At 43.7% G+C, this 12992-nt stretch overlaps 1 protein-coding gene across 4 annotated transcripts; it reads left to right on the top strand.

Moving 5' to 3' along the window:
* The first annotated feature begins 695 nt into the window (after positions 1-695).
* On the top strand, positions 696-11850 carry LOC130374587 (triadin-like). 4 transcript variants are annotated; one of them, XM_056581443.1, is made up of 7 exons: positions 696-885; positions 1313-1438; positions 4809-5013; positions 6391-6432; positions 9961-10008; positions 10414-10572; positions 11595-11850. In XM_056581443.1, the coding sequence occupies exons 3-7, from the start codon at positions 4824-4826 to the stop codon at positions 11615-11617; spliced, it is 462 nt and encodes a 153-aa protein (XP_056437418.1). In that variant the 5' UTR covers positions 696-885; positions 1313-1438; positions 4809-4823; the 3' UTR covers positions 11618-11850. The 4 variants fall into 4 exon arrangements, with proteins under 4 accessions (XP_056437418.1, XP_056437420.1, XP_056437419.1 ...); XM_056581445.1 differs by lacking the exon at positions 696-885 and having other exon boundaries at positions 1089-1438; positions 10414-10542; XM_056581444.1 differs by lacking the exon at positions 696-885 and having other exon boundaries at positions 1091-1336.
* Positions 11851-12992: the final 1142 nt, after the last annotated feature.

The raw sequence follows: 12992 nt of genomic DNA, 5'->3' as shown, positions 1-12992 counted from the left end.
TGCGTGCGTGCGTGCGTGCGTGCGTGCGTGCGTGCGTGCGTGCGTGCGTGCGTGCGTGCGTGCGTGCGTGCGTGCGTGCGTGCGTGCGTGCGTGCGTGCGTGCGTGCGTGCGTGCGTGCGTGCGTGCGTGCGTGCGTGCGTGCGTGCGTGCGTGCGTGCGTGCGTGCGTGCGTGCGTGCGTGCGTGCGTGCGTGCGTGCGTGCGTGCGTGCGTGCGTGCGTGCGTGCGTGCGTGCGTGCGTGCGTGCGTGCGTGCGTGCGTGCGTGCGTGCGTGCGTGCGTGCGTGCGTGCGTGCGTGCGTGCGTGCGTGCGTGCGTGCGTGCGTGCGTGCGTGCGTGCGTGCGTGCGTGCGTGCGTGCGTGCGTGCGTGCGTGCGTGCGTGCGTGCGTGCGTGCGTGCGTGCGTGCGTGCGTGCGTGCGTGCGTGCGTGCGTGCGTGCGTGCGTGCGTGCGTGCGTGCGTGCGTGCGTGCGTGCGTGCGTGCGTGCGTGCGTGCGTGTGAGGCCTACATTTGAGTGTCCGGGGTCTGGTCTGGCTCCGACACCAGCTGCTGGGGTATCTCTAATTATAGCAGGCTCCCAGGGTTGGGTTCAGGGTAGAGTTACACCCCCACTTACAGTTCACATACACATGTATACATCGCAAACATTCAGGAAGAAAACAATCAACACTTACTCCAAAGTGTTTAAAACATCAACTTCCCCGATTTTTAATAATGTTTCCCTTTGCGTTTGACATCCAGTAACTGAAACCCAAGGAATATGTCGAGGGCTCCATGGGTGCAGTACCGCCATGGTTAACTTCAGAGCGTAAAGCCCGGATATCTGATTGGACACACAGTCCTCACAGGCTGTCTCTATCACATGGACGGTGGCGGCAGACCCAGGTGAACTCCTTAACGCTGCTCCAAATACCTTTTGACCGGACACATATTTGACCTTCCTCTACATCTGTTGTCTAGTCTCCCTCTCTCTCTCTCTCTCTCTCTCTCTCTCTCTCTCTCTCTCTCTCTCTCTCTCTCGCTCTCTCTCTCTCTCTCTCTCTCTCTCTCTCTCTCTCTCTCTCTCTCGCTCTCTCTCTCGCTCTCTCTCTCGCTCTCTCTCTTGCTCTCTCTGTCTACATGCTTTCCCTCTCTGTTTCTTTCTCTCTCTTTCTTTCTTTTACTCTATGCCTCAGTCTTCCAAACTCATGATTTATTGGTGCATGGACCGTTTAAACTATGACTTTTGGATTTTGGAGACTACAAAGTCAAACTTGAAAAACAACATTGCGTAACTTTTTCTGTAACTTTCTTTCCATACAACCACTGCCAGCCTTTTCCTTTGCTGTGGCGAATGGTGAGCCAACACTTGGAGATACACTTGTTTCTATGGTAACACGTGGTTTCCGGCAACTCTAAAGGTCGCTCGTTAATTTGAAATTTGAACAACCTCAGCATAGTAAGTATCCAATTGAATCGTGTCGAGAACTAAACGATGAAGTGAGAAAAAGTTGATGTTTGTTATCATAGATGAAATACATGTATTTCTGATTCAAAAAACAGCATTACTCCAAGTGAATGTGATTAGAGATTATGGTATAATGTGTTTATGTCATATATTTATGTGATTGTTTAGCAATTGTGTATATATTTCACAGAGACTGTCTATGACATTCCTTACATGTAAATATCCTCCTTGCACACCTTACTACCTTTAAACAAGCTTGGTTCAAATCAACATTGCCATTTAAGCCAGGCACAAACACAAGTAAACACATAATGTGCAATGTTTACCAAATAGTGTCTAGCTGCTTTGTGACCCAATGAAGCATAACAACAAAGCAGCTAGCGTTGATGTTCATCTCAGACCATTATCTGAGTTCAATCTTTCAAATAATCCAAATTGTCGTAAAGATTTGCTGATTGTCTGCTATGCTCTCTAAATACACCACTGTGTGCGCTAACATTAGCACGGGCTGCCGTCGTGAACAGGCCTAAATAAAGACAGAGGGCTCTCGGCCGGTCGAGCTACCAATCTAGCAAAGAGCTAATTTGGCCGGTTATAACGGGTTCGCCGCTAACAAGGAGACGTGTGTAATGACTCATTCTGTCAAGATAGTGGTTTTGTATTCCCTGTTCTGGACAGTCATTGACCACCAGTGTGTTGAAGCCGTGTTATTTGAGCACAGTGCTGATAGGTAGAGGAGGACACAGAGGTATAAATTGGTGACCTGGTGTCTGTTGGCATTTCTGGCGCATTAGTTTGAGAGAACTTACCCATGATGCAACAGGATGGGGACAACAGGTGGGTTAGGTCATTTGTTTTTGAACGTAGGACACACACACACACACACACACACAAAAAGATGAGTCGACACATAATTGAACCCACGCATAGACACATACTTAGACGCACACACACACACACACACACACACACACACACACACACACACACACACACACACACACACACACACACACACACACACACACACACACACACACACACACACACACAGGAAGACACATAGGAACAGAGAGATGGATTAACATCACATTCACATCTGCCAAGTAAAATAAAACAAATAAATTGCTGATACCATGATCCACAAAAAAGCTTTGACTTTATGTGCCCCCCAAATAAATTTAAACCAATGAATTTGTGCCTAGGGTAAGATTCTTGACTGAGGCGAACATAAGATAATTTATCTATTGCTAGTACCGTGCTCATTTAGGATATCTTTATTCGTTGAACACAAATAGAGGTGAGTAGAGGACGGTAAGCAGCTGGTATGTGTTTTAGCTGCTCGGTAGGCGGCAGACATCAGGGCTGGAACCCACAACCTTTCCACCTTTAGCGACTACACCTTCCTGGCTGACGTCTTGAAGGATAATCTTGACAATGTTGACCATTTGTCGACAATCTTGAAACGAGGCCAGCTCAGTATTACTGTTGCCATGGGACTGATCCCTTTTTCCCCGCTGGCTCCTCTGGTATGTGTGCCCATGTTAGCCGTGCTGTAGAACACTAATTGTATGTTTTAACCTTTTGTCGCACGCTCAGTCGACTGGATGCTGCTGCAGGAAGATCAATAGACACACAGCCGCGCACACGTGCACCAACACGCAAACACACACACACACACACACACACACACACACACACACACACACACACACACACACACACACACACACACACACACACACACACACACACACACACACACACACACACACACACACACACACGCAGCTTTATGTCAGATCGACCATATGGTTTGTTAACAAAAGCTACCCGGTGAGGTCAGTGGGGGAGCAGCTATGAAATCAAACACATCATTTCTTCTAAAGTCAAATGTCGACCTGCCATAGATATGACTTAACCTGTAACACTGGCTGCATGTACTGTATAGATTGTACCTACCTACCTACCTACCTACCTACCTACCTACCTACCTACCTACCTACCTACCTACCTACCTACCTACCCACCTACCCACCCACCCACCCACCCACCGATAGATAGATAGATAGATAGATAGATAGATAGATAGATAGATAGATAGATAGATAGATAGATAGATAGATAGATAGATAGATAGATAGATAGATAGATAGATAGATAGATAGATAGATAGATAGATAGATAGATAGATAGATAGATATTATACAGATAGATGATAGACATAAGATAGAGGTATGTGTAGAGATAGAAAGATAGCTAAATACAGGGATAATTTATAGAAAGAGAGACAGATAAATAGATAGAGTAATATATAGATTGATTGATAGATTCTTCCTGTAACCAAGACTCAGTTATCTTCCTTTAACTGCGACTCCTCACAATGAACAGCACAATCACAGATTGTCAAACGACAGAACACATGCACAAATGCACCCACACACAGACGTGCAGGGCCAGCAGCACGGCTCCTTGACACGGCTTATCTTTAAATATTGCCATCTCACCCACTAATCAGCTCTGTGAAATGCCATGCCTTGATTGTATAATGGCGTGAGAAAAGTCGGTGTCATCATCTCAATCTGTTTGGGATAACAGCGCCTTGACTTGTCGCGCGCGGTAGCGGACCTAACGTGTGCTTCGTGAGTAATCACGACTAAGACAACAATCACTCTGGCAGACACCATAGCATTACTTTAGAATTGATGCGTTAGTTCGGACTCGTGGTTTTCTGAAGAGGGAACCAGAGGGCAGGAACTGCAGTTCTTAATGCAGGGGGTGGGAAGGCTACTGCCAGATAGGACTCTGCCGTCTTTATGAAGAGTTTGTTGTAGCAGACTCTTCTACTGAGTGCCAATCATTCTGCTCATTAGTTTCATCACCCCTAATCATTTTTTTTTTCTTTCTAGGCAGTAAGTGTTATCCCAATGGTTATGACTCAAGGCAATTTTTTGATGCGGTTTTTTTAAGCTAGTGCATGTTGTTGAGTATATGAGTGTTATAATGAGTGATGTTGTAGGCCTAAATTAAGTGCACCACCCAAACCTTGGCAGAGCCCCAGACATCCATATTTCCGCCTTCTGCATTTGCGTTACGTCGTGACGTCGAAGTACCTCCGAAAGGGAACTCCGACACAACGAAAAGAGTGCAAACCGCTACAAAAAACACGAAAATATCCCTAGGGACAGATACGTTAATGCGTAGATAATATACTGATCTTCTGCTCTGTTTTGTGCGATGTGCTGAATATTTGACGATCACAGAAAAATACGAAACCGATGTATTCTTCTCTCATGTAACTCTTTCCCTTTGTCCCTGGTTCTCTTACTATGTGTCTCCAACATGTCTCCTTCTCTTTCAGCCCTACAATTAACCAATGAGCGGTCAGACCAGTAACGGGGGCGTTGGCCTCTCCCCTCCCCGGTCTAACCAGCGAACGCTAATGAACGACTTCATGGTGACCTTTAGTTCTCCCGTGGCGTGGGTGCTGGTGGTGGCGCTCGTCATCACCTGGTCAGGAGTGGCCATAGTTGTCTTCGACCTGCTGGATTACAAGACGCTGGCAGGTAACGAGCAGAACCCATGGTCTCACCACGCTCATCCCTTCTATAATGGCCTGACCTTTATAGAGATGTGTAAATACTCAAATTCTCATTCAACCCATGTTTGCACTTCACTCCACTGTGAGACGAGTCTACAGTACTGTGTTTATGAGAGTTATTATGCCATAAATTCACTTTCATGTCCCTCACTTTTCACCATGACATACTTTCATCCACAACTCATCATATGGATTTGTGTTGATTACCCAACAGGCATTTTTGAAGCAACAAGTCTTCAAAAGTGGACACGTTCATAAAAAATATTTATATATACAGCATACATGTATATGTATATATTTTATATTTCACCCATCCAAATCCACTTTGTTATACATTGATTGACGAAGCAATTCAGTCAATGTTTTTAGGCTATTGATAAATACAGGGGCTGTGCAAGGCTCTGAAGTCTTGTGCCTCGCAGTGTTTCAAAGTTTAGCTTTCAAATTTAATCCCCAATGTTCGGCTCCTGCCAGTCCAGTACGTTTCTAATGGAAAATTCCACAATGGCATTTTCTTTTCATGTTGTTAACTTGTGATTCATTTATACAGATCATTCAATATACAGAACCAAACTATTACTGAAGGCGTGGATTTATTTTAGATTTAAGTAGTTTAGGCAGTGGATAAACAGTAGATAAACTAGGCAGTAGATAAACTAGATAACAAAGCTCTTACAAAACTCTCAATTAGTGAAACGTACCCTTCATTTGAAATTAAATTATGACAGGCCATGAGCTTGACACAAGGCCGAACTGAAAATATCACGTGATTATCAAGAGCGGATAAAACAACAAAGACCTTTCTAATGACTTCCGTGATATTTACAGCTTTGCTGTGAACAGGTAGAAAACATTGGTCCCCAATGTCTCATATGGGTATATTTAACCTTGACATAGTATCGTTAATGCTAAATAGTTACTTCATTTCAAGATGACAGCGTATCTCTCCTGCTCTTAACGTTTAAATAATCAAGCAGAAGGCCGACAATATATACCACAGACTGGAGGACAAAGGTAGACAGCTTAAGTTACACATTTAAAGGACTTTGATCTCCATAAAGTTTTCGTGCATTCAAAACACAGTTATTATTCTAGTTATTATTGCATATTGGGGGATCATGCCCAACACTACTTCCATCACTACTACACAACACCATGCATTCCATCTATCCTACGGAGATGGAATCCTGCAACATCCAAACTCTCATCTCTAATCACTCCCTCTCTCACTCCCTCCTCCAACCAACGTTCCCTGTCCTCCATCCCTCCACCAATCACATCCTTCTCATCCTCATGATGTCAATCACCCACCGTTGCCATGCCGATGCCATCCCATCAAAAGAGCTCACATCATACTGTGACGACCCCGTGTGTTTATATCCTGGTAAAAACAACAACAAACCAACCAATGCTAACTTGTTGAGTGTGCTGCTGACTTGGGCTGTGATTAATTAATGATTTGCTATGTGTGTGGTGTGTGGTGTGTTTATTTGTGGGCACTAACATCTGCCAATTAGACTTTTTTTTGGAGTCCAAAGTTTCTCCTAATCTCTTCCTTCTGGACCACAACAAAATAGGGGTCAGCACAGCTAACACGTCACGGTCAAATGAATATGAACATTGCAGAACACAAAACGAAACAAGAATATGAAATACAAAAATGATGTCATCCTGACTACACTGACACTGACTGTAGGCGTTTATACAACTGTTTGTTGTGAAAAATACACAAAAACGCTATTAGTTTGGAGAATATAGATGTGTCAGAGCAAGGAAATGTGCCCCAACCATCTTTGGAAAGAGATTTCCATACAATTTTGGATATTTGCAAAGGGAATGAATAATTGAATAAATGAAAACAGCATTTTGTCATCACCACCAGCGAAAACTGCCACATTGCATCGCATATTCTCCCACAATGCTATTTGGCCACAGCAGCGTACGTGACAGAAAGTAAATGATGACATTTGGAAACGGAGCAAGGAAGATTAGAAACCCTCCCTGGTGTTTAGGGAAATGGCTGGGTGGGGCTTTAGCATTATAGTGGCAGGGTGATCCATGCACACTTGAAAGGGAGAAGGAGAGAGATACAAGAGATAGATGGTCAGAGAATCCGAGTGCGTGGCTCGAGAAGAAAATGCATCATTTTAGGTTTATTTCAATCCAATAGACTTGTAAAGGCAATGATACGAAATTCAGAGAGTTGTTACTTCTGTAATAGGGACATGGTGTTACAGTAAAACTTGATATTGGAAACAAACGCAGTAGTGTGATTAAATAATTGTAGATTTGATTATTTGATTAGGTTTTTGCAGAAGTGACACCATCTGTGTGTGTGTGCATGTGTGTTTGTTTGTATGTTTGTGTGTCTGTCTGCGTGTGTGTGTGTGTGTGTGTGTGTGTGTGTGTGTGTGTGTGTGTGTGTGTGTGTGTGTGTGTGTGTGTGTGTGTGTGTGTGTGTGTGTGTGTGTGTGTGTGCGTGTGCGTGCCTGCGTACATGGGTGTTTATGCCAATGTAGGGTTTAAATGAGGGCGAGGGAAAACATATCTTTATATTATTGGTGAAAATGCTCCGCTTGTCAGTGTTGACAGGTTAACATTTTTGCAAACACGTTGGCGTTGTAGAAGTGAAAATCCATATTTTTCACACAAACAGTGTGACAGGTAAAAAGTCCATCTGAATGCATTTTTAGTGAGATACAACAAGCGAATGCTAAGGTGTGGACACACTGCGGAATGGCTGACGATTTAAATTCAACAATCATGAGAACCAAGCACACGGAATTCTGTCAGTAAACACAAGTATGAAACAAAGACGATTTTGTACCTCAGTTTGTGTTATCAAACGATGGGTTACCCTGCCTGAGTCAGATACATTTCCTAGCCCACCTGGTTTTCTTTTGTCCCCGGCTTGAATTATGGAGGGATTCAACCCAGGGGTTAGGCGATCAACAGAGATAAGCAGGGGTTGAGGCCGCAGAGAGTTTGAGAGAGAGCAGAGCAAAATGAAGGAAAGACGGGAGGCTAAAGGTGGAATAAATAGCCGGGCTTGAAAGAGTGTGAGAATGAGGAGTGAGGCGGGAAAAGGTTACGTGGAGGAATACAATTCCCACAATGAAAGTGTTGACATCAGTGGAATATACATTCAGAGTCTGTGTGTGAGAGACAGATAGTAACAAGGAGGAGGGGGAGAAAGAGGGGAAGAGAGAGAGACAGAGGGTGAGAGAGACACAAACAAAGAGCGAGAGCGGTAGAGAGACATCACAGTGAGAGAGAGAGAGAGAGAGAGTAGACACACAAACAGTGAAAGAGGAGAGAGAGAGAGAGAGAGAGAGAGAGAGAGAGAGAGAGAGAGAGAGAGAGAGAGAGAGAGAGAGAGAGAGAGAGAGAGAGAGAGAGAGAGAGAGAGAGAGAGAGAGAGAGAGAGAGAGAATGAGAGAGGGGGGAGGGAAACTGAGAGAGACACAAACACTGAGTGAGAGGAGAGAGAGAGAGAGAGAGAGAGAGAGAGAGAGAGAGAGAGAGAGAGAGAGAGAGAGAGAGAGAGAGAGAGAGAGAGAGAGAGAGAGAGAGAGAGAGAGAGAGACAATCAAAGAGAGAGCGAGAGCAACAAGAGAGGGAAAATGATTCTGCTACTATTCTATTCTTGGTATTGGTGACACCATCTGGAGTGCCAATCACATAAATGTCAGTGCATTAATCAGCTGTTTGTGAGGGGGATGTATTATGGAAGTCCTTCACACCCTGGGCTACTGATAGACAGACACTGTCTCCGAGCTCCCCTCTCTCTCCCTCCCTCTCTCTCTCTCTCTACACCTGGGAGACCAAACGGGAATATGCAAATGTGTGAGAATGAAAGGAGATATGGAGCGAAATCACTTCCATCCAATTCTCAAAGCACCAGAAAAAAAAACAGAACGAGGTTAGCTCTGGTTGATCAGCAGAGAGGTACTAGAAGGTTTTACGTTTCGCTCTGTGGACATCTCCTTCATGTCCCAGAGAAATAATTGAGCTAAAATTGATGTCACATTTGCAGAGCTTTAAGTGGGTGACATCGCAATCAGCACTGGATGGGGTTGCACACATCACTGCAAATATTTGTGTGTGGGAGTGTGCGTCGGGGTGCGTCGTTGGTGTGTATGTATATATATGTAAATTACAGCTAATATTCGACTAATCTACAAATACCGATGGTGTTTCATCCCGGATGGGTTTTTGCCTGGAGCCTGGTTTTGGCCTGAGGTTTCTCTAATACGGCATTGCCTGCTTCATCGTCTGGAGTTAAGATACTAACTCTAAGGATCTGTTAAAGGTGTCATATTATACCACCAGGTGTGAGTGTGATTAGCCATTACATGCCGTTTTGAAAATCGGCCTCTTCTCACATAACAAGTGGGCATGTGTGCTGGATAGATCAGTCTACAAGCCTACCCAGTCGACTGTAGCAAATGTTGCTTATCTATCCTTGATACATCTAGGTGGACATGGCCACTTGTGATATCAGAAGAGGCAGATTTTCAAAACGGCTTGTAACGGCTAATCACACTCACACCTGGTGGGATAATATGTCACCTTTAACCTTTTTACTGTTTTTCATGTGATTTGGCATTTTGTACTGCATTTCATTTACCCAGCGATTCTGCAGCTCTTTCTCTCCCACACTGGGTTTCCCTCTGCATGTGTGTTTCTTCTTACTGTTGTTTCCTCTCTCCACTTCCCCGTTAATTGGGTTTTTCAACTTAGACTTCTGCGCAGTGTTTATCTTTCCGTTTGTACTCTTCCTAATCCCTCCATCAATGCTGTTGCTCAAAAGCTGTTGTGATGTTGAGTCCTCTCTCTCTCTCTCTCTCCCACTCTCTCTCTCTCTCTCTCTCTCTCTCTCTCTCTCTCTCTCTCTCTCTCTCTCTCTCAGGTCTGTCCCCTGCGCCCTCCGTGGTCAGAAAGGCTTTGAAGACAAGAGGCAAGCGGACGAATATACAAACTACACAACTCAAACAAATGGGTTTGATCTCTCGACACTTATACTGCAGTGGTTTCATTTGGTTTTCTGTGTCTTGAACATTTCTTTTTCCAATTGTTTCTTTCAATAGTTTTATTCCGAAACAAGAATTATGTGATGCCCAACCCCCACCTGCTCTTGAGAGACATGCTTCAAAATACACACAAACACACACACTCACACACACACACACACACACACACACACACACACACACACACACACACACACACACACACACACACACACACATAAACACAGGCACACACACACATAAACACAGGCACACACGCACACACACACAGGGATACACACACGCACACATACACTAAGACCTTTGCTCCCTCTTCCTGTTCGTGGTCTCAGGTGCCATTCGTGCCGGAAAGTCAATGGCTGCCAGAGCTGCTGCTGAAGTTGTCGCTGAGGAGGAGACCAGTTGGTTGGGGCTCGCGTTCTCGTTCGCAGCCAACCTAGTGGCCCCTGAGGAGGAGGAAGGTATTCACCAGCTAACCGAATCCATCACACGTAAGAGCAGCCCCGCCCATCCAGTACCAGGGATTGTAGGGCTTGTACATCAGAATGCATCATGGGGATTTTTTTTTTGGTGGGAGACCTACTCATGACTCAACACAACTCATTTTGAGAGGACTCAAGAGAGTTGTCGTAGTCGTGTAGTATTGTAAAATTGTAATTAAAAGTAAATGTTCCTTAATGAAAACGTTGTTTTTGCCACGTCTCCAATGAGAAACACAGTGGCAGTTTTTAAACCCAACAATTTCTTTAATGATTTCACAATTAATGACACAATTACCAGAAAAACATTAGTACCTACATAATAACTAACATTCAAATGCTCCCCTCCATCCAAAATGGAGGCGGTCATTACAAGTAGACATTGCGATGTACAAGCCCTATAAGCATTTAACTGTAATATGGTGTTGCTGAAAATAATTGAACATGAGTTGTTCATCCACCTCCTCAAGTCCAATCGATCCCAATGGTTAAAAAATAATAAGCTCATTCAAATTCAATGTTTCGTGAACATCATGCTTATCAGGCTGATGAAGATGTTGATGATGAGGCTTACGATGGTGATGAAGAAGATGAGAAGGTTGATTATGAGGGTGATTATGAGGATTGATGAGGACGACACTATCGATCAAGATATAAGATCAAGTTCCGTTATTATTACTCTGTCTGCCAGTATAATGGAGGGAAAACTATTTAATATTTGTGAACCCCTTCTTACCTTCCGAAGAATCCCAGTCCTGAGCTAACTAGCAAAAGAGCGGACCACGCATCGTCATATAGTGAACAAGGTGCTGCTATTCAATGCCTCAGATAATACAGCATGTAGATTGAAAACAGAACCACCAACATGATTCATTCCTGTATCCTCCAATAACGATCAAAGCTGGTAACACGGTCCAAGGACATGTGTGCGCAACATTGTCTCCCAGTTAAAGGTTCCACTGAGAGGTCTCAGGGACGCGATGTCAAAACAAAGCCTTGAGAAGCAACATTTTGACATTGTCTGTCTTCTGTAGCTTTCCACTCCGAGGAGTTCTGAAGGTGGGAGGAACGCAGTCGGCAGAGAGAATAAAAGAGTGCGCAGAGTCGGGAGAGGCGAAAGACGAGGTGGAGGAAGATGAAAGAGGCGAAGACAACAGTATGTTTGATTTGTAAACAATGAAACAGGCGGGAAAAGGTGGCACACGTCAGCGTGGTTTCAAATGATGCAATCGTTCCTGTTTCACGCTCGTGAAAAATAAAACAAAAACCCGAAAATGTCCCTTCTCATTTCTTCTCATTATTATCTGTTTCCCAGCATTGCCTTTAATCTCTCTAAACCTTTAGCCAAATCTTCCCTGCATGGTGTAATGCATTCCGTAGCGGGCTGCAGTGTAACTGAAGTGTGGCTGGCTTTAATGATGGGGTTCATCTCAACAAGCTTTTCAAACACCTCAGATCATCCCGACGACCGGGAAATGGGAGCATTTGTATCGCTGGAACCAAACAGTGAATAAAATGGCAAGCACATATTCCGGAGGAGCCATTAAGAAGTCAGACTCCTAGGAACTCTTGTTTTTAATGAAATAATCACAGACTGATGGATATTAACCTGTAGCCCGGTAGGCTAATGAACGCTAATGGTGTTCTAATGAATATATTTGCCATACATTGAACATCTTTGTCAAGATAATATCATCGATATCATCACATCTCTGTCATAATAGTGCTGAAACAATATTGTATCTAACACCGCTATAAGCTATTAATATTCTCCTATGTAACACAGTCTGGGATAGTTGGCAGTCCTTTTAAACAACGCATTGTCTAATTGGCGTTTGGAAAGCTGTTAGCTGATATATTACTAAATGAAATAACTTCTTCAGTTTTTATATCACTGCTCCCATTAGTGAATTAGTCGATTATAAAAATTGACCTAAACGGGAATAATTTATCCTGTGAATTTGCAAGAATTATGCTGATGAATTATTACAAATTGTAATAATTGAATTAAGTATTTTATGAAGCCAATGAGCCAAGTTAATGGATTGTTGTTATTGCCTGGTAAATTCAAAGGAGTTCTTTTTTTTTAATTTTTGTTGCTCCTTTTGGTGAAAAACTTATATTTTTGTGAAAAAGCTGAACATCAAGCAGCATATTTAAAATAGAAGCCCGGAATGCTCCTATTTCAGCCCTGTCGCCTTAATCTTTCACAGTACCAATACCTGAGAAAGATGCTGACAAAAATATTGAAGTGTGTCCTTAATAGAATGATACATGAAGACCAATACACAAACACACACACATACACACACACTCACACACACACACACACACAATCATCACACCTGCTGCTAGATTCCCAGCGATACACCATGAATAATGAATTTTCGTTTTCCCCGGCTTTCGGCAAAAGCTTTTAGACATAATTTGTT

Source organism: Gadus chalcogrammus, chromosome 21 (genome assembly GCF_026213295.1).
Source record: "Gadus chalcogrammus isolate NIFS_2021 chromosome 21, NIFS_Gcha_1.0, whole genome shotgun sequence".
NCBI classification, from domain to species: Eukaryota; Metazoa; Chordata; class Actinopteri; order Gadiformes; family Gadidae; genus Gadus; species Gadus chalcogrammus.
The sequence above is the reverse complement of the archived record's forward strand: the minus strand, read 5'-3'. Positions and strand labels throughout refer to the sequence as shown.